General features: G+C 34.3%; 3 protein-coding genes and 1 pseudogene across 3 annotated transcripts; 3 read left to right on the top strand and 1 right to left on the bottom strand.

Annotated features, from left to right (window-relative positions):
* Positions 1-227: 227 nt before the first annotated feature.
* Positions 228-2,487, bottom strand: LOC106537685 (olfactory receptor 13G1-like). Its single transcript, XM_014051877.2, has 2 exons — positions 2,260-2,487; positions 228-1,190 (listed from the first exon to the last, which is right to left on the bottom strand). Exons 1-2 carry the CDS (start codon positions 2,485-2,487, stop codon positions 228-230), a joined length of 1,191 nt encoding a protein of 396 aa, XP_013907352.2.
* Positions 2,488-5,719: 3,232 nt separating this feature from the next.
* Positions 5,720-13,508, top strand: LOC106537684 (olfactory receptor 13G1-like). The gene is made up of 4 exons (XM_087714521.1): positions 5,720-5,887; positions 7,121-8,051; positions 11,533-11,609; positions 13,476-13,508. Exons 1-4 carry the CDS (start codon positions 5,720-5,722, stop codon positions 13,506-13,508), a joined length of 1,209 nt encoding a protein of 402 aa, XP_087570647.1.
* Positions 13,509-13,519: 11 nt separating this feature from the next.
* On the top strand, positions 13,520-14,194 carry LOC106537683 (olfactory receptor 13A1-like). Its single transcript, XM_014051874.2, has one exon. It carries the CDS (start codon positions 13,520-13,522, stop codon positions 14,192-14,194), a length of 675 nt encoding a protein of 224 aa, XP_013907349.2.
* Positions 14,195-15,228: 1,034 nt separating this feature from the next.
* Positions 15,229-19,167, top strand: LOC106537682 (olfactory receptor 5F1-like; annotated as a pseudogene).
* Positions 19,168-21,929: the final 2,762 nt, after the last annotated feature.

The raw sequence follows: 21,929 nt of genomic DNA, 5'->3' as shown, positions 1-21,929 counted from the left end.
TTTATTTGGTATATGTAACATTAAGAATTCCCATCAGAATTATTTGATTTACTGTTCTTGATGTTTCAATATAAGACACATTTTCCAAAACTGACTATCACAATTATTACATAATTCTTACCACATATGGTCAAAGTGATAAATTTGTTCCTACCAAATATGTTTCAGTTAATCAATCAAATATTTAATTCTCCAAATTGTAATTTAGAACATTATGTATATTAGCATTAATGTCTTAAAAACATTCTACCTCTTCCAATAAAGTCTTTGAGAACTTCTTTTACTTCTCTGTTTCTTAGTGAATATATGATTGGATTAATAACTGGGGTTACGACTGAATAAAGGAGGGAAATGTATTTGACTCTGTTTAAAGAATAGACTGAAGTGGGCCTGATATATGTGTAGATGACTCCTGAAAAGTAAAAACTAACTACAATAAGATGGGAGGAACAGGTGGAAAATGCTTTCTTCTTCCCTTCAGTGGAACGAATTCTGAAGATGGTCCTTATAATAAATCCATATGATGTTAGAGTCAGTCCACAACTAAAAACAGCAAAAACTACATCTGCCACAAAAGCCATTGTTTCGTTGAAGCTGGTATCTGAGCATGATAACTTCAAAACTGGAGGCACATCACAGAAGAAATGATTGATTATATTGGATTCACAGAAGGACAGCTGTAGGAGAAGCCCAGAGTTAACTGTAGTGTTTGTCAGTCCTAAAACCCATGCTCCAACCGCTATTGCAGCACACAATTCTTTCCTCATGATCAGTGTATATTGCAATGGGTAACAGATAGCAACAAAACGATCAAAAGCCATACTGGTGAGCAACATCAGTTCTGTCACCAGGAACAATATGAAAAAATAGACCTGAATGATGCAGCCATAAAATGTGATGGTATTTCTGTGTGAGAAAAGAGTGTGCAGCAATTTGGGAGTTGTGGTTGTGATGGAGAGTGCATTCACCAAGGAGAGATTGGCAAGGAGGAAATACATTGGAGTGTGAAGTTTCTTAGAAGCGCATATGATAAATATAAGCAGGAAGTTACCCATCAGAGCTGCAACATAGCTAAGTGTGAATAACCAGAATAGAATTCTTTGTATTTCAGGAGACTGTGTTAAGCCTAATAACACAAATTCCCTGATAGCTGAATGGTTCTTTCTTTCAAAGTCTCTGATGTTTATAACCTAAACAAACAAATTGTATCTTGTGAATCAGTTATCATAATACTCCACCAAGCTCTCTCCAAAACCCCACTATTGTATATAACTAAAAGAGAGATTAGCAATGAACATTGAACTTTTATTGAAAGCTATGAAACTTTATAAAATGTTCTAATAATTGGAAAGGTGAACAAAGGAAATATGGATTGTTCCACTTTCAACTACAGCATTTACAAGAAAGGAAAGGGGAAGAAGAAGAAGGGAAGGAAAGCTACGATTTGAGCAATAGAATACATATACAATGGAATACAAATATGTGTGTGTGTGTGTGTTTATGTGTGCGCACGCATGTACATGTACACACACACACACACACACACACACACACACACACACATTCTTTTTCTGCCTTCATTCTCTATCTGCCTCTTACACTATATGAAAAGCAAATTCTTCTACTCACTTATTCATTGCACAATTCTAAACAGATTTTTATAGAATTACTTTGCAAGCCTTACTGAATCTTTACAATATTTCAAAGGGGTAGTTTATTTTTCTAAACAATAAGGCAAAGCTTTGCAACAAGCTACTGCAAACATTTAAAGACAATGATAAGTGATGCATTATTTTCCCCTTTTATCGGAGTAGTCTCCTTTACAGCTTTAAGCAAATCTTCTGGTATACTTATACTGGAAGAAGAGCAGGCATCCAGCCATCTTAAAGTTATTAAAATTATTGGCTGTTTTTGCAAAGTGACATCAAGTTCCAGAAAAAGGTAAATCAGTTGTGATTGTTTCATTCAACACCCAGAGTTGTTGATTGATTCCAGATTTCAAATTACTTAAAAATTTTATAATCATGATCACAACCTCAATAATATTAGTAATATAACAAATGGGATTAAATTTATACAGTAACAACTAATCATACTGATTACAATTGTCTAACTTTAAGTAGGCTCATTATAGACCAAAAGTTAGATTCAAGTGTCATATCCATGTCCAATATTCTTATCACCATTATAGATCACAAAATCATCTCAAAACCATTTCAAGGTATTATAGGAAAAAAATGATTTATACTAAATACTTGCCTTCATGGGTATTGTTTTCTGTCCCCTTGAACGTTGAAGGGTTTTGCTTTGTTTTTGCTTTCTTTTTCTTTTTTCTTTTTGGTTAACTCTGGCAAGGATCAGTTTCTCTTCCTTTCTGCTATCATAATGGCTGTTGACAACTAGTTTGTTCTGATTATAAGCATTACCTGGGAACGAAGCCAGAACTATTAAGTGATATATTGGTATGAAGTGATACCTTTGAGACATCATTAGTTCTTCAAGCTTGCTTCCCAAATATACTTGGTAGTTAGATTTTTAGAATGTAATCTAAATAAATGACAACATGATTGAATGTTTATTTAGCTCAAACTAATTTTAAATAATATAATTCTATTTTTTTAATTTAAGATGGACTGGACTCTGAAAATTAATTAACAGGAGTGAAAAAGAATTTTTCCTCATCATTGTATACAACTATACTATTTGTTGTAGTTGTCATCGTTGTCTTCACCATATCTATGCATTGCTTCATACTTTGTCTGATGGTCTTTGAATATCAAACCTCACTCTTTCTGATGATCTCAGTCCAGGCATATCTTTCTAAATTCAATGTTTTAGGCTTATTTTAAGAACAAGATTACAGTATTATCATTTTCTGATTGATTATGTCTATGTTACATCATGACTTGATTATGATGGCATAACTTTATTTCAAAATTCAACCACAAAATCTCAATATGGTTACAAATCTAGCCATTGAGCTTTCTTGGAAAATTGAAGATTGGAGAGAGATTGGTAATATTCTCATGAAATGCAGTTATGCATTGAAGATTCCAATTATATCAATATAATATTTCAAAATTTAACCCATTTGTAAGGACATATGTGATCTTTTCATATAATAAAGTATCCCTCTGTATTTTCTTTCTCATATGTAAGACCATGCAGAATTTTTAAGTTATTCATTTTTAATTGCTGTTGTTGTTTATTGTTTTAACCATTTAGTCATATCAGATTATTGGCAACATTATAGTCAAGTCCTCTCTATGCTATCCTGTCAAGCACATCTTCTTTCCATTTTTGGATGTTCAACTTTGTATCAGATTTGATGTTAGCAAGCCATCCTGTTCTTTGCTTCTTCTTGTTCCACTTTTCCTAACATCATTACTTCTCCAATGAATTTGCATCCATGAGATGATTAATGTAAAACAGAGGTAGTCTTATGATTTTTGCTTCAAATGATTTTACATTATTTAACACCTGTTAGTTACTCTGGTTGTCTATGGTATATGCAATAATTTAAACCAGCATCACAGTTCAAAGGCATCAATTTTTCTTCGATCAGCCATTTTTAATGTCCAACTCTCACAACCCTGCATCATTATGGGGAAGACTATTGCTAATTGCCATAAAGCATTCTTATAGTAGCAGTTTATTATACAGTTACTGTGGGAATATTAATAATATTCAGGTACGTTCATATTTCTCTCTATGTGTAACAAATACTTAATAATCTTGTAATACTGGGACTATGTTCCACTTATAGCTTGAATAATAAAACATTTTATGTTATAACCTCACTGCTATAATTTGTGCAATGTGTAACTCTTTTGAAAAACTGCCTGTGTTGCCTCTATGCCTTGCTCCGGTCATCACAGTATGTATACCAATGGTGGGTTCCTACTGGTTTGGACCATTTCAGTTGTACCAGTAATAGTTTGGCGGCCTGGATCACTGGAACCAGCAGCAACCCAGAATCCTATGCCCCTGAACCAGTTCTCCTGGCAACACCATAGGCACCACCATCTTGAGAGCCGAGGTGGCGCAGTGGTTAGAGTGCAGTACTGCAGGCCACTTCAGCTGACTGCTATCTGCAGCTCAGCGGTTCACATCTCACCGGCTCAGGGTTGACTCAGCCTTCCATCCTTCCGAGGTGGGTGAAATGAGGACCCAGACTGTGGGGGCAATATGCTGACTGTGTAAACCGCTTAGAGAGGGCTGAAAGCCCTATGAAGCGGTATATAAGTCGAACTGCTATTGCTATTGCTATTGCTATTGCTATCTTGTTTTTTGCTTCTGCGCATGCAGAAACCAAATTCTTTTGACATATGCTCACCAGCATTCTTCAGTCATCTATGCCAGAAATATAAACCTCATGGTGAGGAAGGACTGCAGAATTGGGCAGGGAAGTGAAGCAAAATTTAGATATTTTTTTTCCATAGGTGAAAAGTAATTCCTTGCTTCAGCCCGTTGAGAAAGATGCTAACAAAAATTACTTGCAGATTTCATCCAAAACATTTTATGTTCATAATAAAAAATGAGCATCAGATCTAAAACTATAGTCACATTTCATTGTATACTTTATGAACTAAATCAATTTCTATTAAAATGCTAGCCGGAATAATTTTTATTCTTTTTTTTTTAGTTCTGAGAATGAACCAATTCAGGCCTGCTTCCAGTAAAGACAAGAAGGGAATGGAAAAGTGAAAAGAACAGTGAGGAAGCAGGAGAGAGACCCTTTTCAAGTAATATGTCAGCCAAGCAGGAGGGAGTGGGGAAGGTTGTTTTTTCTCTGGATGGAGAGTGTAATGGGCAAAGTGTTCCTGCCACCAAAGTCTGCAGAATGGGAGGAGGGATGAAGAACAATGCTCAGAATGGGATCTCTTCACATACAGCCTGCCTGCTGAGAATAGTGCCAGTCCACTCACCTCTTCGAACCTAATGGAGCGTGGTCTAGCCAAGGGATGGCAGAAAAAGAAGTGGGGTAGGCAATTTTATTGAGGGTGGGCCACCTGACCAACAATGACCTGTAGGGGAGCCGGTTAGTCTGCTTAGCATTGGGCATTGTGTCTAAAAGGGAGAGGAGGGATAGGTGACCTTTAAGAAGACTCATCTCCAGTGCGGGCAGAGTGTCAGGCTGCTGGATGTCAAGCATGCCTCTTTCAATATCCAAGAAAGGAAAACCTCAACTCCATTTTAATAGAGATAAAGTACTTTTACTAGATATGAATTGAAAACAGCAAAAGGAAAGCAAGATCTGAGCCAGAAAGGCGGGAACATATACATATCAAACGTTTACCCAGCACCCTCCCCCCAATTCCCCAACCCAGTGTCCAGTCTGCAATTCCCTAAGGTGTCATGTGGGGTGCATCTTCAAACAGCCTCATCAAGTTGGTATGTGGAATTGTTGGCCTTGACCAAGTCCAAACATCAGTCATCAGCATGGGCAGAAGATGGTGAGAACAAGACTCCTCCAGTACAATATAATTCCCTTCCCTAATACTATGCACCACCCCGTTCCTATGGCAGCCGATAACAAGCAAGCATAGCAAGCAAAACAGAGGCTGACACTCTCACTGCAAAGGGAATGAAAGGCCTGGAGTACAGGGTTGGGGAGTTATTTTTCTCTCTCTCTCTTAGTTTGGAGAAATATTGCTTCTGCCTCCAAGGTCCTTCTCCCAGGTGCATTACCAGCTTATAAGGCAAAAAAGTTCTAACCATGAGCCTGGAGTGTAGTGGAAAAGGCTGCCTCTCAGAGACTCATCCCTCCCCAATGTCAATTGACTTCAATGTTTTGCAACTCATAGATGCCAAACAAAAATATTGTATATTACCATTCAAAAGAAAAGAAAAGTCCAGCAGAGATAAACATGAAATAAGAATGAAGGTATATAAATGTTTGTGTATATATAAAATTACATATGAAATTTCTGCATACTTTTTACCTTTATCTCAGCTTTCTGAATTCTAATGATTTAGATGTAAATTAAACTTGGTGCAAGGCAGTCCCACTGGCTTTAATATTTGTGATATTATTTGTAATATAGACATGCAGACTTGTTAGCTACATTTTTTCCCCAATATTTGTACTTATACTTAAAAAGGCCCAGATTAATGATCTTCACTGCACCTATAACATATTTGTTAATAGAAATAGAATCATTTTACAACATTGTTTATAGTTTTAATTTCTGAAGTTCACCCATTATTGTTAACCTAAATAAATTGAGAGGTTTTTTTCTTTTTTGTTTATTACAATCCAAATCAATTTGGATTCATTAATTCACTTTCTAATTTGATTTCATAGATACTGAGTTATAAAAGTTATAAAATAGTGCTTTCAAAGTTGTAATCAAGTTTTCTGTTTTGCACATGAATTAAATGAAATGCCATTCAAATATGTTTGGTACTTTAAAGGAAAAGCTGAAAAATGTTTTGTGATAGAAACAGGTAGATTCAGATTTCAAAGCAGTAACAGTTTTTATGCTTCAATAGCAAAGTCTTATACATTCAAAAGACCTTTTGACAGTTTGCTTCATCTCTTTGATGAAATACCCAATATATAAAAGTGAATAAAATATATTATTTTATGGCCATGGGACTCATAGATTGCACATTCAACTATCCATTGTTTGATTTTATTTCTCAATTAGACTTTCAAAGGATTACCAGGAAATTAACTGCAATGTATATATTCTCCAGTGGTGTGTTCCAGATCCCGTTGCAACTGATACGCTGCAATGGGGCCTGGTGTCCACCACGTGCATGCGCATAGCATGTGCACAGTGCGTGCATGCATATTTACTGCCCACAATGCTCCAGCTGCTCAGCGAGCATCATGCAGGCATCGTATGCTCTGTGCGTGTGCACAAAAGCCCCGATCGGCTCAAATACAGTTAAGGAGTGCAGGCAGGTGGGTGGGCCCTCCGGAGCACTGTACTGGAATGATATTTGATGCTCCCAGCAGGCACCGGTACGCCTGTACTGGGTCATACTGGTCATGTCCCACTGCTGATATTCTCCCTCCCCTCTCTCTTATACCCAATAATAACCTTTAATATTAAAAGTGATGGGCTGATTAATCCAATAAGAGACTCAGTAATGTAATTTATCTTTCTAGGTCATTGGAATCAGAGTTGCAGAAATAAACAATTCTGCCATTACAGAGTTTGTCCTTCTGGGTTTCACCAATTCCACTGAACTGCAGATAGTTCTCTTCTGGGTATTTGCATTCATCTATGCTGCAGCCCTAACTGCCAACTTCATCCTCATGTTTACTATATCTACTTACAAGAAACTTCACACACCTATGTATTTTCTCATATTCAATTTGTCCATAGTGAATATATTGTCTATCTCAGTTACAACTCCTCGGTTACTCCAGAGTTTTTTGAGCCATAGCAAAACAATTTCATTTTATGGTTGCATCACACAAGTATTTTTTATTATATGGGCCTTGGGATCAGAGCTGCTCCTTCTCTCATTTATGGCTTTTGATCGCTATGCCGCCATTTGCCATCCTTTGCATTATACTGTTATCATGAGGAAAGAAGTATGTGTTGGTATAGCACTCTTTGTATGGATTGTTGGAATGATAAACTCGGCTGTACAAGCTGGACTTATGCTGCAGCTTTCTTTTTGTGATTCTAATGTCATCAATCATTTCTTCTGTGATATCCCTGCAGTATTAGATCTGGCATGTTCAGACACAAGTAGAAATCATTTTACAACAATGGTTGCAGATGTGGTGTATGGTATTGGTAGTTGTGTGTTGACTCTAGCATCCTATTTTTTTATACTGAGGACCATTGTCAGAATTCGTTCCATAGAAAAGAAAAGGAAGGCATTCTCCACATGTTCCTCGCATCTCTTTGTAGTCAGTTTTTATTTTTCTGCAATCATCTACACATACATCAGGCCTTCTTCAGTCTATTCCCTAGACAAGGATAAACTTGTTTCTCTCATTTATCTGGTAGTAACTCCGGTTGTTAACCCACTCATATATTCTTTGAGAAACAAAGATTTTAAAGAAGCAGTCAAAATGTTTACCGGTAAACTCAAGTTGCTTCCAACGTGAGATTAATTTACAAAATACTCCTACAATTCTGATATTAAAAAAAATTATTGACTCTGTAAACCACTTAGAGAGGAGTGTAAAGCGCTGTGAAGCAGTATATAAATCTAAGTGCTATTGCTATTGCATGATTTTTGTGAATATTGTTACAATTATTGTTACAACAATTGTTAAAATATCTGTACTGTCACTACTATTTAATAAAAATACAAAATAGACTTCTGTATGAATTACATTTATTTAAAATTTACGTAATTTAGGATGGAAGAGCTGTATATTAAAAATAAATAGAATATTAATTTAGTGTCTATTCTACAATCATTAGGTTCGGGGGAACCTTTGAAGTCTTCTAGTCTAATACTTTGTACAAGCCAGAAGCTGACATAGGCATATTTGTCTAATTTTTTCTTGTAAAACCTCCAGTGTTGGGGCATCAATAACTCTGAGAAGCAAATTATTCCACTGCTTAATAGTTTTCACTGTCAGGAAATTCCTGACACTGTCAGGAAATTATTTCCAGGTAGGATCTGCTTCAACTCATTGTTCTAACCTCAAATATTATGGATACCTCTTTCCCCGTGGCAAGCCTTCAAGTATTGGAAAACTGTGATCATGTCTCCCCTCATTCTTTTTTTCCTTGTTAAGCTAAACATACTTAGAACTTTTAGCTGTTATTCATATATATATGAATTTTTGGATATATATATATATATATATATATATATATATATATATATATATATATATATATATATATATATATATATATATATATATATATATATATATATATATATATATATATATATATATATATATATATATATATATATATATATATATATATATATATATATATTTGCTAATGTATTTCTCAACTCCTCCAAGATTTCTTCAATCTTAAATGCATAATTCTATTTGTGTATTTGTTTTTAAAAATACACACCAAGGATGTAAAGACTCCAATTTATACAGAGAATAGGGAGTACCCTTTTTTAAGCCAGGTGCTGATATAAATTTCTAAGACTAAGGACACAGAGTGAAATAGGCAAGGAGGATCATTATCAGATTCCTTTGCATTGAGTCATCTCCTATAAAAGGGAGTATATTCATAATTCTATTCATCTCCTGAGGCAAACAAGATGCTATCTACCAAAGTTCTGATATGTGAAATTCAATCAAATTCAATCAATTTGTAGGATACCTGTGACCATTTAAAATAATAAAATATCTCTCTGTGTTTTTCTTTTCCTATCTAAGGCCATGTGGAATTTTTAAATTATGCATTTTTATAGTAGCTGTTTATTCTACAATCATTGCGGAAATATTGATAGTATTTGGGGGCTTTCATATTTTCTCTTTAGATAATGCTAAATATTGAATAATTGTTTAATGCTAGGATTATGTTCTTCTTACAGCTTGAATAATCAGATATTATTATATCATGAGTTTAGTACTACCATTTGTGGAATGTGTGACTATTTTTAAGTTTTGAAAACCTACAGTTGGAGTAGTTTGTAGCAGCTATACTACCTATTGCATACTGGTCACAATACCAAAATCATCTTATGGACTTTTTGAAAATTTGAATATCTGAGGGGACAAATGGGTGCGCTTTTGGTCTCCTCCATTAAATGCTGTAATCTTGTGAGACTGAGGAAGCACACTTTCTATGTTGTAGCCCCATCCCCTGGATTATTAACCCCCACTCCCCAAGATAAGAACCATGCCATTTCTTCTAGGGCTCAAGAAAACTGTTAAAATCTGCCTTTGGTCCCAAGGCTAAGGTTAATGTATCAAAGTATTACTGTATTTCTGGGACTCCCTTTTTTATAGCACACAGTGTATGCTATTTGAATGATTTGATGTTTAATCTATGTAATAGTTATGTCGGAATGACCTTGAGAGAAAGGAGAAAGAGTGGCAGTTTAGACAACAATCTTGTCTGATAAATGAAATCTAAGTTTGAATGGTCAGGGGAAGAGTGTTTTATGAGGGACCCTCTCTAGATTTGGACAGAGAAAAATTGAAAGAAGAGAGTGGTATTTTTAAATTTACAAGATTCTGTTATTGTAACCTTGCAATATGGGTAATATTAGTACTTATTGTTGACATTTCTTCTCTGGACTAACTGAAAGGGCTAACAAACTGGTTTTAAAAAATATTTATTTATTTATTTATTCATTCATTCATTGCTTTTATATGCCACCCAGAAGTGATTGAATTTGGCCAGTTAATAAATTCAAATAAATGAATGAATCAACATTGGTTAATCTTTTTTTATTTTTTTTTAAAATAATTTTTATTCAACATTGTTTAAACTTTAAAGTTACAATTACACTTTTACAGCTTTCCATTATTGGAATTTTTTTTCTGATTTCAAATTTTCCATTCTAAGACCTATTGTTTTATACATATACCTCCTTATTTCATAGTTACTCATTTATATAACATATACAACATTTACACCTCTGTTAGTATCTAAATATATACTATTTCCTTTTCTTATATTTTCTATGTATTCATTATGCATTAATTTTGTATCTCTTTTCAAGCCAATTATACCACCTATTCCACATCTCGTAATACTCTGTTTCATCTCTATCCCTTAGTTCCATTGTTAATTTATACATTTCCATGCATTCTAGCACCTTTTTTTTCTAATCTCTGCATTTGAGGGGACTTTTTTTGTTTCCAAATTTGGGTAATTGTGGCTGCAATAATAATGTGAAGCATAATATATTGGATTTCTTTACTTTTATTTCCTTTTATTATTCCTAGAAGGAACAGCTCTGGGTTCATATCAAGTTTTGTTCCATTATTTCCTCCAATCATTTTTTAATTTTTTACCAATACTCTCTAGCTTTGGGACATGTCCACTACATGTAGTAGAAGGTCCCTTGTTGATAGTTGCATTTCCAGAAATTTGGAGGTCTATTGGGGCTAATCTCGCTGGAGATAAATGCCACCTATGAAACATTTTGTAGATACTCTCCTTATACGCAGCCAACATTATCAATTTATATTTTTTCCCACAATTTCTCCCAATGCTCCAATTCAATGTTGTACCCAAAATTTTTAGCCCAGACAACCATTGTTTCCTTCACAATTTCCTCCTCCATTTTGAATTTTTAAAGGCAATTATACATTTTAGTAATCATTTTTTCTTCTGTCCCTGTTACTATTTTTTTCAATTGTTGTTGATCATTTTGAAACCTGTATCGTTCCAAATCTTTTTTTATATCTTGTTTGAATCTGTATGTATGGCCATCAGTCTATTTCAATTCTCTGCAATTTTAATTCTTCATTTGATTTTAGTTTCCCTTGCCCATCCAATAACTCTCTGTAGGTCACTAGCCTGTTCAGATCTATTACATTGGGGTAAATCATTGTTTCCATGGTTGATAACCACCTAGGAATTTTTGCATTCTTTTAATTTTCATCCAAATCTCTAATAGGGCATTTCTCACTTGGTGTCCTGAAAATATTTATGGGCTTTGTTCTTACACTCCCAGATAAAGGTGTACCAACCCAGGTATAAATCATGACCCTCTATCATCAATATTTTTATTATTTTGAGCCATGTTACAGCTGCTGCCTGGTAGTAAATTTCCCAATCTGGGAGACAAAACCATCTTTGCATTTTAGAGTCCTGTGGAAGTTTATCCTAGCTTCCCCCACCAACCAAATGAATTTTAAAATTATTTTATTTAATTCTACAAAAAAAATTCCCTAATTTTATTGGTACAGTTTGGAATAAGAATAGAATTTTTGGTAAAATATTCATTTTTATGGTCTCAATTCTTCCAATCAAAGATATTTGTAATTTTGCCCAATTTTCTAAATCTTTTTGTATTTGTTGTAATAGTTTTGAGTAGTTGAACAGATACAGCTACTGGGAGTTTCTTTACTTTTCTTTTTAGGGTTTGAACAAATATTGCTTTATAATTGGAAGCATTCAATTATGGATTAATTTGAAGTCCCCAAGGTGTTTCTCCTAGGTGCAACATCCTTTTATGAGAATAAAGATTTCTAACCTGAAACCTGGTTTATTGTAGAAATAAGAATGCCTACCACAGAACCAGCCTTTTTCATCAGACTTGATGAAATGTGATTGATTTCAATGTTTTGAAGCACATAGATGCCAAACCATAATATCCAAACCTTCCAGCCAACAGAAGATCCAAGTCCAGTAAGAACAAAGAAAAAATAAGAATGCAGGTAAATATCTTCAGTATTATGTGAATTATTAACTGAATTTTACATTGGTGTTCTTAAGTTTTACCTCCACTTTTTACTAGAACTTTGTGGCTCACACAAAGTGTCATATTTTCTATTAGAAATATAACACAGATACATTCTATTAAATGAAAATAAATCAGCAACCTAAATAACTGTGGCTTCTGAACATTCTTAGATTTCACTAAATTTTGAGTTATGTATATAGTTAAAACCACAGAAAATTCCTGGGTTTCATATTAATAATATCTTTTGTCAATATAAAGGAACAAGTAAAGTCAGAAACAGTTTCTCAATCTAAGCAGAATTTACTTAGGTTTTTTTTTAAAAAAAAATCATAATGAGAAGAATATGAAAAAGTAAATTTGATTCTTTCTCTAATCTTATGAGAATTATATCAAATAGAAGGAGGATAATAATTTTGTGAGGAACAAGTTGCAGTTTAAAAAACAGTATTCCATCCAGATTTCATTATACTTTGAATAATCACATTAAAAACACTGGGACTGTATTTAAAGGTAATTAAATATTCTATTGAAAAAGTAGCTCAATCAAAATGAAAAAGGTGCAAATGACAATATGCTGCAAGGATAGTTTTTCCTTGGGTACATAATTCTCCCCAAAACTGGGCATTTTGTGAGGACAAAAAGATAATTTATTAAGGAAGCTAAAGTGTATCAGTTCAATCTTACAATGGTCTCATATCACTGTATCAATTTAATTAACAGAAAAGAAAACATCTGTCTGATTTGCAATGGAAACTATCGTCATAAATATCAATGGCAAATATACAATTAGGTTGTGTGTTGTTTGATTTAGGAACAAACTATATCTCTTGGATGATTGGTCTTTTGCAAAAAATTAATAACATTTATTCAGAAGCATAAAAATACTGCACATAATTTTGGATCTTTGTAGGTCACTGGAATCAGAATTGTTGAAAGAAAAAACCATTCTGCTATTACAGACTTTATCCTACTGGGTCTCACCGATTCCCCAAAAGTACAGATGCTTCTCTTCTGGTTGTTCACATTCATCTATGTTGCAGCTCTAAGTTCCAACTTTCTCCTTATCTTTACCATATCCACTTTCAAAAAATTCCACACACCCATGTATCTCCTCATACTCAATTTATCCTTATTGAATGTATTTTCTATTTCAGTTACAATTCCTAGGTTACTCCAAAGTCTTTTGACCAATAGAAAAATGATTTCATTTTATGGTTGCATCACACAGGTATTTTTCATTATATGGGCCTTGGGGTCAGAAATGCTACTTCTTTCATTTATGGCTTTTGATCGCTACGCTGCCATCTGTCACCCTTTGCATTATACCATTATCATGAGGAAAGAGGTGTGTATTTTCATAGCAACCATTGTATGGATTGCTGGAATGATAAACTCGGCCGTACATGCTGGACTTATGCTGCACGTTTCATTTTGTGATTCCAATGTCATCAATCATTTCTTTTGTGATATCCCTCCAATGTTGAATCTTGCATGCTCAGACACCAGTATAAATCAATTTATGACCATGCTTGCAAATATAGTATTTGGGATTTGTAGCTGTGGGTTGACTCTAACTTCTTATTGTTTTATACTGAGGAGCATCTTCAAGATCCATTCTGCTGAAGGGAAGAAGAAAGCATTCTCCACATGTTCCTCACATCTCATTGTAATCAGTCTTTACTTTACTGCACTAATCTACACATACATCAGGCCCTCTTCAGTGTATTCCCTGGACAAAGACAAGCTTGTGTCTCTCATTTATTTGGTGATAACTCCAGTTATTAACCCAATCATATACTCACTGAGAAATAAAGATTTTAAAGAAAGAATGAAAATTCTCACAGATTATCTAAGGTTGCTTCCAAAACCTTAAAATTCATAGACAAAGTGCTGCTTCACTTTTGATGTGCAGAAAACAATTGCTCTTTATAAATTACATATTGTACTTTGAAACCTCTTATGTAATATAAAATGCATGTAGCAATAGCTATACAATACTGGATTTATTAGTACATTTTTGAAGAAAGAAATCATAAAATTTAATGTAAATAGGATACATTCTTTAGTGTTAGTACTTTAGTATTTAGTGCTTTAAATATGAATGTCTACAATATTTATTTAATTATCATATTCTATATTCAAGATATTCATCATCCATCTGTTAAATATACCATCATATATATTAGGAAAAGATATGTAAAAATAAATTTCCTGTATGTGTCTTGAATTAGTTCAGCATAATATAAATCCAATAAGAGGTTCCTGTTATCTGCTAACTGGTTTTGGAAACTATATTGAAGTTTTCAGCTAAAATTAGACTGAAATGGATATTTTGGTTATTGTTCATTGAAAAATTGATTATTCAGGCATGTACCTAATAATGGAAAATATGTGAAAGAAATGAATAAACACTAAGAAATAAAGAAAGAAATATTTTCTTTCACAATATATGAATTACAATTAAAACATTCAAACTTTGAAATAAACCATGAAAGCTGTTTTTTTGTAAAATTGTGTAATAAACTGTATCCTTCTTGCATTAACCAAATGAGGAAAAATCTGGAGAATTCACAAATTTCTCTTCAAAAGAGAGACAAGGAGCAGGAACTGGGAACAACATTCTTTTCCAGAGGGGTGGCATAGCATGAAAACTACATGGGTAGCATTATCACGAAAGAATAAGGAAAATAGGGAGAAAACATGGAAGAGTTCACAGTGGGATAACCTTCTGTGGGTTTTGTCTCCTATTTGTCAATATAACCATATCTCTGGACCAAATGTGGACCTGCCTATTTCAGAATGTGAGAGAAGCAGAGGGATCAGGAAAAATATCTAAGGAGTATAACAATGGGTAGTGGAAAATACCTCCAGAAATCTATCTCTTCTGGGGAATAATGGCAAACTAAGATGGCTTTACTTTTAGTGGAGCTGGTGAATATGATGATAAATGGAGTAAGCAAAGTTCCATTAATTCCTCTTGAGAAAAGAAGAGCATTTGGGATGACCCAAAGGGCTCCTTATAGCATTCCCTACTATGGGACTGTAAAGTAGTGTCATCAGTGGATTTCAGAGTTCTGGGGATTGGGAGAAACAGCTTGACCCAAGTGATAATTGGAATCTTTCATGAGAATGAGAGATTTGTCAACTTCCTCTCTCAGTCAGTTATACTGGAAATGGATTATAAAATGCCTTTTGGACATTAATAAATTCCAGAAGGACAATTTTATCATACTAGATTAATTTTTCTAACCTACAACAGCACAGCAACCTTTCTATAGATTACTGGGATGCTGATAATACCAGTTGTACTGATGGAAACATAAAAATGACAATCTTACAAACTACAGTATGTTTACTGTTCACAAAAACACTAATTATTGTTGAGAATACATATGATATGGATTTCAAAATCTGGCTAACATGACTTTGAGGGTAAATATTAAACCGAACCTTTCTCTGAGCACAGTTTAATAATTTGATTCTTAAAGAGAACTGTTGTTTCATAATGGGAAACATCCAATTATCAACTCTCTTGAAGTCCCCAAGATCTTTTTTCCAGGTGCAACACTAGTTTATAAGAAGAAAGACTTCTAACCTTGTACCTGGGTACCATGTGAGGTAAAGATGTCTATGACAGTCTTCCCTATTAAACTGATGAAAATTGATCGGCTCCTCTGTTTTGCAACTGATAGATGCCAACCATAATTTTTTGTTTCATCCAACAGAAACATAATTCAGTAAGAACAAAGAGGAAATTAGAATGAAGGTAAATATATTCAACATTATATGTAATATTAACTGAAATTCACATTGATGTCCTTATTAACCTCATTTTTCTCCCATATCTTTACTTGCAATTTTACTAAAATGCTCTGCTTCTAATATTTTGGAAATACTTGAATTAATTATCTTCAGAGTATTATATTCTTTCCACAAATGCCATATTTCTTTGTAGAAACATAATTATATTTCTAAATATTATTCACTCAGCTTCAGATGCCCATATTTTCATCGCATTGACTTTTTTTCCCAAAGGGGCTCACCATGATATATTTCTCATATGTGGGATTTGCAAAGACTATATCAGGAATAGAAAGAGGTTTTGTATGAATGCATGCTCATAGTATAGAACTCCCATCATTGTCTTTCCCTCTTTTCTTATTGTTCAACTACAAAAACATGTTAATGTTCTTTTTTTAATTTCAGGACTTCATCAATCAAAAAGGTCAAACATGCAACACAATTAACTGTGACCAGAACTGTGAATAGCTAAACACATTAACCAGGATGCTACTTCTTTTTCTTACTAATAGCATTTTATTAGTAAGAATAACTAAGAAAAGTCAGTAATATATTTTTTAAGTTCATTATAATCTAAATAAGTTATTGAGGCTTAAAAATGAACAGAATATTAATAGAGATAATAAGTCATTGTATAATCTTTCAAATATTAAATCAATAGAAAACATATATCAATGTTGTAAGCATCAAATTGCAGCATAAATGTATATAATCTAGATTTGATTACATTTAGTACAATTACAAAAAAGTGACTGAATCCAAGAATTAAACATAAATACTACTGATACTAAATAGCATTCCAAATGTATCTAATGCACTATTTCCTGCATACATTGTCCTACCCTTCAGTTAATCAATTTTCCCTAAAGAGCAAGTTAACAGAGGAAATAGGAACAGCTGATGAAAAAATGAATCTAAATTAGGACTCATTAAAGGTCCTGTAATTCAAGTATATTTGACATCTGCACCAGATGTCAAATATACTTGTAATATATACAAAAATGTAATATATACATTTGTATATATTACAATTTGTAATTTGTAATAATTACAAAACTTGTAATATATACAAAAATGCGTAATGTGAAACTGGATAAACCATATTTTTCGGTCTACAAAATGCACCAGAGTATAAAATGAACCAAGGTTTTGAAGAGGTAAATTTTTTAAAAAACATTTTTGCTCTCCCCGGCCCCTAAGAGCATTCTGCAGACTTCCCAAACCCTCTGCACATCCCATTTTTTTGTGAAAAAGGAGCACACAGAAAGTTTGAGAGGCCTGCAAAATGCTCCTAGGGGTTGGGAAGGGCAAATATGTGATGCATGGGGGGATTGGGAGGTAAAAAATGGGCCCATTTGTTGCAAAATGAGGGGTGCAAAGGGTGTAGTGGCTTTAGAGTGCTCCTGGCAGCTGGAAAGGCCAAAAACGAGCAAAAAACAACCCAGTTTTTGCAAAAAAGGGGGGCATCCAGAGTGTCTGGAAGGCCAGTAGAGTGTTCCTAGGGGCTAGAGAGGGCAAAAAATGAGTAGAAAAAGGCTCATTTTTTTTGCAAAAAAAAGTGCCATCTGTGTATCCTTTTTTTGCAAAAAACAGGATGCGCGAGGCAGGGTTTCAGGAGGCCAAAAATACTGTATTCAGTGTATAAGATGCACCCAGATTTTCAACATCTTTTTGGGGGGGAAATAGTGCGTCTTATACTCCAAAAAATACAATAATTACCTAAAGTTCTTCACTATCTGTGTTTGCATGTGTATGAATTTCTGTATATATTTGTTCATACATACATGTTTGATTCCATTAATTTTTAGTTTTTATTTATTTTTATGTTTAATTGTTTTTTTTCTTTCTTTCATTTTTGAAATCTTTCTTACCACTTTTACCTTAAGGATGAAAATGAGAAATTCATGCAGCTGGCTTTGTGTCTATTGCAAGACTAGAATTCACAAACTCCCTATTTCCAGCCCAGTGACTTTCCCCACAACATTATTCTGGATCTTCATTCTCCATTATTTAAATATTAATATCCTTTAAAATTAAAAGTGAAAAGCGGGTTAATTCAAGAAATAATTAATAATATAATATATCTTCCTAGGTCTTTGGACACAGAATGTTTGAAATAAAAAACCATTCTGCCATTACAGAATTTATTTTACTGGGTCTCACTGATTCCCCTCAACTGCAGATGTTTCTCTTCTGTGTGTCCGCCTTCATCTATGCCACAGCTCTAGCTGCTAATATTCTGCTCATGTTTATTATATGCATTGTCAAGAAACTCCACACACCCATGTACTTCCTCGTATTCAATTTGTCCTTAGTGAATATATTGTCTATCTCGGTTATAACTCCTAGATTACTCCACAGCCTTTTGACTAACAGAAAAGCAATTTCAATTCATGGCTGCATCACACAAATATATTTCTTTATATGGATTTTGGGAACAGAATTGTTCATTCTCTCTTTTATGGCTTTTGACCACTATGCTGACATCTGCCACCCTTTGCAATATACCATTATCATGAGGAAAGAAGTATGTGTTGGCATAGCAATCTTTGTATGGATTACTGGAATGCTAAACACTTCAATACAAGCTGTCCTTATGCTGCAGCTTTCTTTTTGTGATTCCAACATCATCAATCATTTCTTCTGTGACATACGTCCAATATTAGATCTTACATGTTCAGACACCACTATCATTCATGTTAGTGCAATCATCTCAGATGTGTTGTTTGGGATTGTTACTTGTGGCTTGACTCTAACATCCTATTTTTTTATACTGAGAACTATCTTCATGATACGTTCAACTGAAGGGAAGAAGAAAGCTTTCTCCACATGTTCCTCACATCTCTTAGTTTTTACTTTTCCTCAGTCATCTACACATATATCAGCCCCCCTTCATCTTCTCTAAACAAGGACAAGTTTATTGCTCTTCTTTATACAGTGGTAACTCCAGTTGTTAATCCACTCATCTATTCTTTGAGGAACAAAGATGTTAAAGATGCACTGGAAATGCTTACTGTAAATCTTAAAATGTTTCCTAGGACTTAAGATTCAGTTACAACATTTTCCTAAAGTTCTAATTTGCAAAGTTTCCTAATATGTTATGGTGTGTGTGTGTGTGTGTGTGTGTGTGTGTGTGTGTGTGTGTTCAGATTGGCCCATTTGAAAAATGCCACATCTCTTATTTGCCATCCTATTTTTTTTTCAACTTTTATTTTCAGAATCTGTTCAGCTGAAGGGAAGAAGAAAGCATTTTCCATGTGTTCTTCACAACTCCTTGTAATCAATTTCTACTTTTTCTCAGTTATCTACACATATATCAGACCTCCCTTCATCTTTTCTAGATAAGGGAATTTATTACTTTCCTTTATTCAGTTGTAACTCCAGTTGCTAATTCAGATAAATTTAAATTTATTTATTTAAATAAATTTATTTTAAATTTAAATTTATTTATTTATTCAGACAGATAAATAAATACATTTGAATCAGTTATGTTTAGAAGAGAATTTAAAAACAATTGGAGCAAGAGAGTGCCATGTTATGACCACTTAGGATGCTTCTTTTCTATCTTTCACTTGTTTAGCTTTGCATTAAGCCTATAACTCATTTTCATGAGTGTCCAGCTCAAAGGTTAGCTATTATATGCAATACATGAGTGAATGAATAAAGCAATCAATCAATAACTCTTTCATGAATTGTCTCAACGTGGATAGTCTATTAAAGGTTACAATGAGTAAGATTATTTTTAAATGGCAGTACAGTAAATAGGCAGTCCTAATAATTTTCCATATTTAATTGCATCTACTACTTAATGAAACAGTTCAAAGAGCTATTTACTGTGTTGTTTATTTGAATATTATTTTTTATTTAAAATATATAACATGAATGAATCTGATCATCTTGATTGATCATGAATTTTCAAAGTAAAATGTTTTAACCCTTTGTATTCATCCATTAATTACCTTTAATATTACAAATGATGGACTGGTTACATCAGTAATAAATTAATAATATATTCACTAGAGTCAAAGTTGTTGAACATTCTGCCATTACAGAGTTTATCCCCTGAGCTGCAGATACTTTTTCTGGATATTTGCATTTATCTATATTGTAGCTGTAACTGCCAACCCCTCTACTTACCATTTAAGTATGATATAAGGTCCACAGAAGTTCATTTGTGACTGAAACTGTAAAAAGTTGTAGCTGAAACAACTGAATTAGGTAGAGCATTCAAGACTTTGACAACTGTATTACAGAAATCATAATTTTTACAGTCAAGTTTAGAACAACTTATATAAGTTTAAATTGGTTGTTAGCATGTATATTATTGTGATTAAAACAAAAAAAGGTCATTTACAGGTAAAACATTATTATGTATAATTTTATATAATCTTTGCCATATCTACTTTCAAGAAACTTCACACACCAATGTATTTCCTCATATTCAATTTGTTCTTAGTAAATATATTATCCATCTCAGTTAAAATTTCTAGATTACTTGAAAGTCTTTGGATGCATAGAAATACAATTGCATTTGATAGCTGCATCACAAAAGGTTTCCCCCCCCCCATTATATGGGCTTTGAGGTTGGAGTTAGTTCTTCTCTCATTTATGGCTTTTGACCACTATGCTGTCATCTGCTACCCTTTGCATTACTTTACACCAGGAGGGGGTTCCTGCCAGTTCTAACCTCTTCTATAGAAGAGGTTTGGTTTGGTTGGTTTGGTTGCATTTATTTATAGGCCGCCCTTTTCCCTGAGGGGACTCAGGGCGGCTAACAACTTATGGGAGGGGAAGACATACAATAACATAAAAATACAATATATAACTAAGATCAAACAACATTCATTCAATATTCGGGCGGGGGCAAACTATGGTCTTTACCCCCAGGCCTGGCGGGATAGCCAGATCTTGAGGGCTGTGCGGAAGGTCTGAAGGGTGGTGAGGGTACGAATCTCCACGGGGAGATCGTTCCAGAGGGTCGGAGCTGCTACAGAAAAGGCTCTCCTCCGCGTAGTTGCCAGCCGACACTGGCTGGCAGATGGCACTCGGAGGAGGCCTAATCTGTGGGATCTTATGGGTCGAGAGGAGGTAATTGGCAGAAGGCGGTCTCCCAAGTACGCAGATCCACTACCATGAAGGGCTTTATAGGTAGTAAGAAGCACCTTGAAGTGCACACGGAGGCCAACAGGTAGCCAGTGCAGCTCGCGGAGGATAGGTGTTATGTGGGCGAACCGAGGTGCACCCACGATCACTCGCGCGGCCGCATTCTGGACTAGCTGAAGCCGCCGAATGCTCCTCAAGGGCAGCCCCATGTAGAGCACATTGCAGTATTCCAGCCTAGAGGTCACGAGGGCGCGAGTGACTGTTGTGAGAGCCTCCACAAATCTACGGTGCCGTTTAGAACTGGTTCCAGTTTCTAATGTTATCAATCATTTCTTCTGTGATATACCTCCAGAATTAGAACTTGCATGTTCAGACAAAAGTAGAAATCATTTTGCAACATGGATAGTTCTGGTTTGACTCTTCCTTCCTATTTTTTATATTGAAGATGATCTTCAAGATCCATTCTATTGGGATCAATTGAAGGGAAGACAAAAGCTTTCTCCACATGTTCCTCTTTGTTATCAGTTTTTACTTTTCTGCAATCATCTACATATACATAAGACTCTCTTCAATCTATTCCCTAGATAAAGACAAGCTTGTGTCACTCATTTATTCAGTAGTAACTCCAGTACTCACTGGAAATTTCAGAATGTTTCCAAGATCTTAGGTTTCATCAATAAAATGCTTCTTTAGTTCTGATGCAC

Source organism: Thamnophis sirtalis, unplaced genomic scaffold, assembly GCF_051295495.1.
Source record: "Thamnophis sirtalis isolate CommonGarterSnake01/CBP01778 unplaced genomic scaffold, rThaSir2_p1.2 scaffold_4, whole genome shotgun sequence".
NCBI classification, from domain to species: domain Eukaryota; kingdom Metazoa; phylum Chordata; class Lepidosauria; order Squamata; family Natricidae; genus Thamnophis; species Thamnophis sirtalis.
The sequence above is the reverse complement of the archived record's forward strand: the minus strand, read 5'-3'. Positions and strand labels throughout refer to the sequence as shown.

What these genes read in the sequence shown, in the direction of transcription:
- LOC106537685 (XM_014051877.2), bottom strand. Translation starts at nt 2,487, where the DNA reads ATGTCTCAAAGGTATCACTTCATACCAATATATCACTTAATAGTTCTG. An exon ending in AGAAAACAATACCCATGAAG is followed by an intron (nt 1,191 to 2,259) that starts GCAAGTATTTAG and finishes TTGTTTGTTTAG; the next exon opens with GTTATAAACATCAGAGACTT.
- LOC106537684 (XM_087714521.1), top strand. Translation starts at nt 5,720, where the DNA reads ATGAGCCTGGAGTGTAGTGGAAAAGGCTGCCTCTCAGAGACTCATCCC. An exon ending in AACATGAAATAAGAATGAAG is followed by an intron (nt 5,888 to 7,120) that starts GTATATAAATGT and finishes TTATCTTTCTAG; the next exon opens with GTCATTGGAATCAGAGTTGC. An exon ending in ATAAAGGTGTACCAACCCAG is followed by an intron (nt 11,610 to 13,475) that starts GTATAAATCATG and finishes TTTCTATTTCAG; the next exon opens with TTACAATTCCTAGGTTACTC.
- LOC106537683 (XM_014051874.2), top strand. Translation starts at nt 13,520, where the DNA reads ATGATTTCATTTTATGGTTGCATCACACAGGTATTTTTCATTATATGG.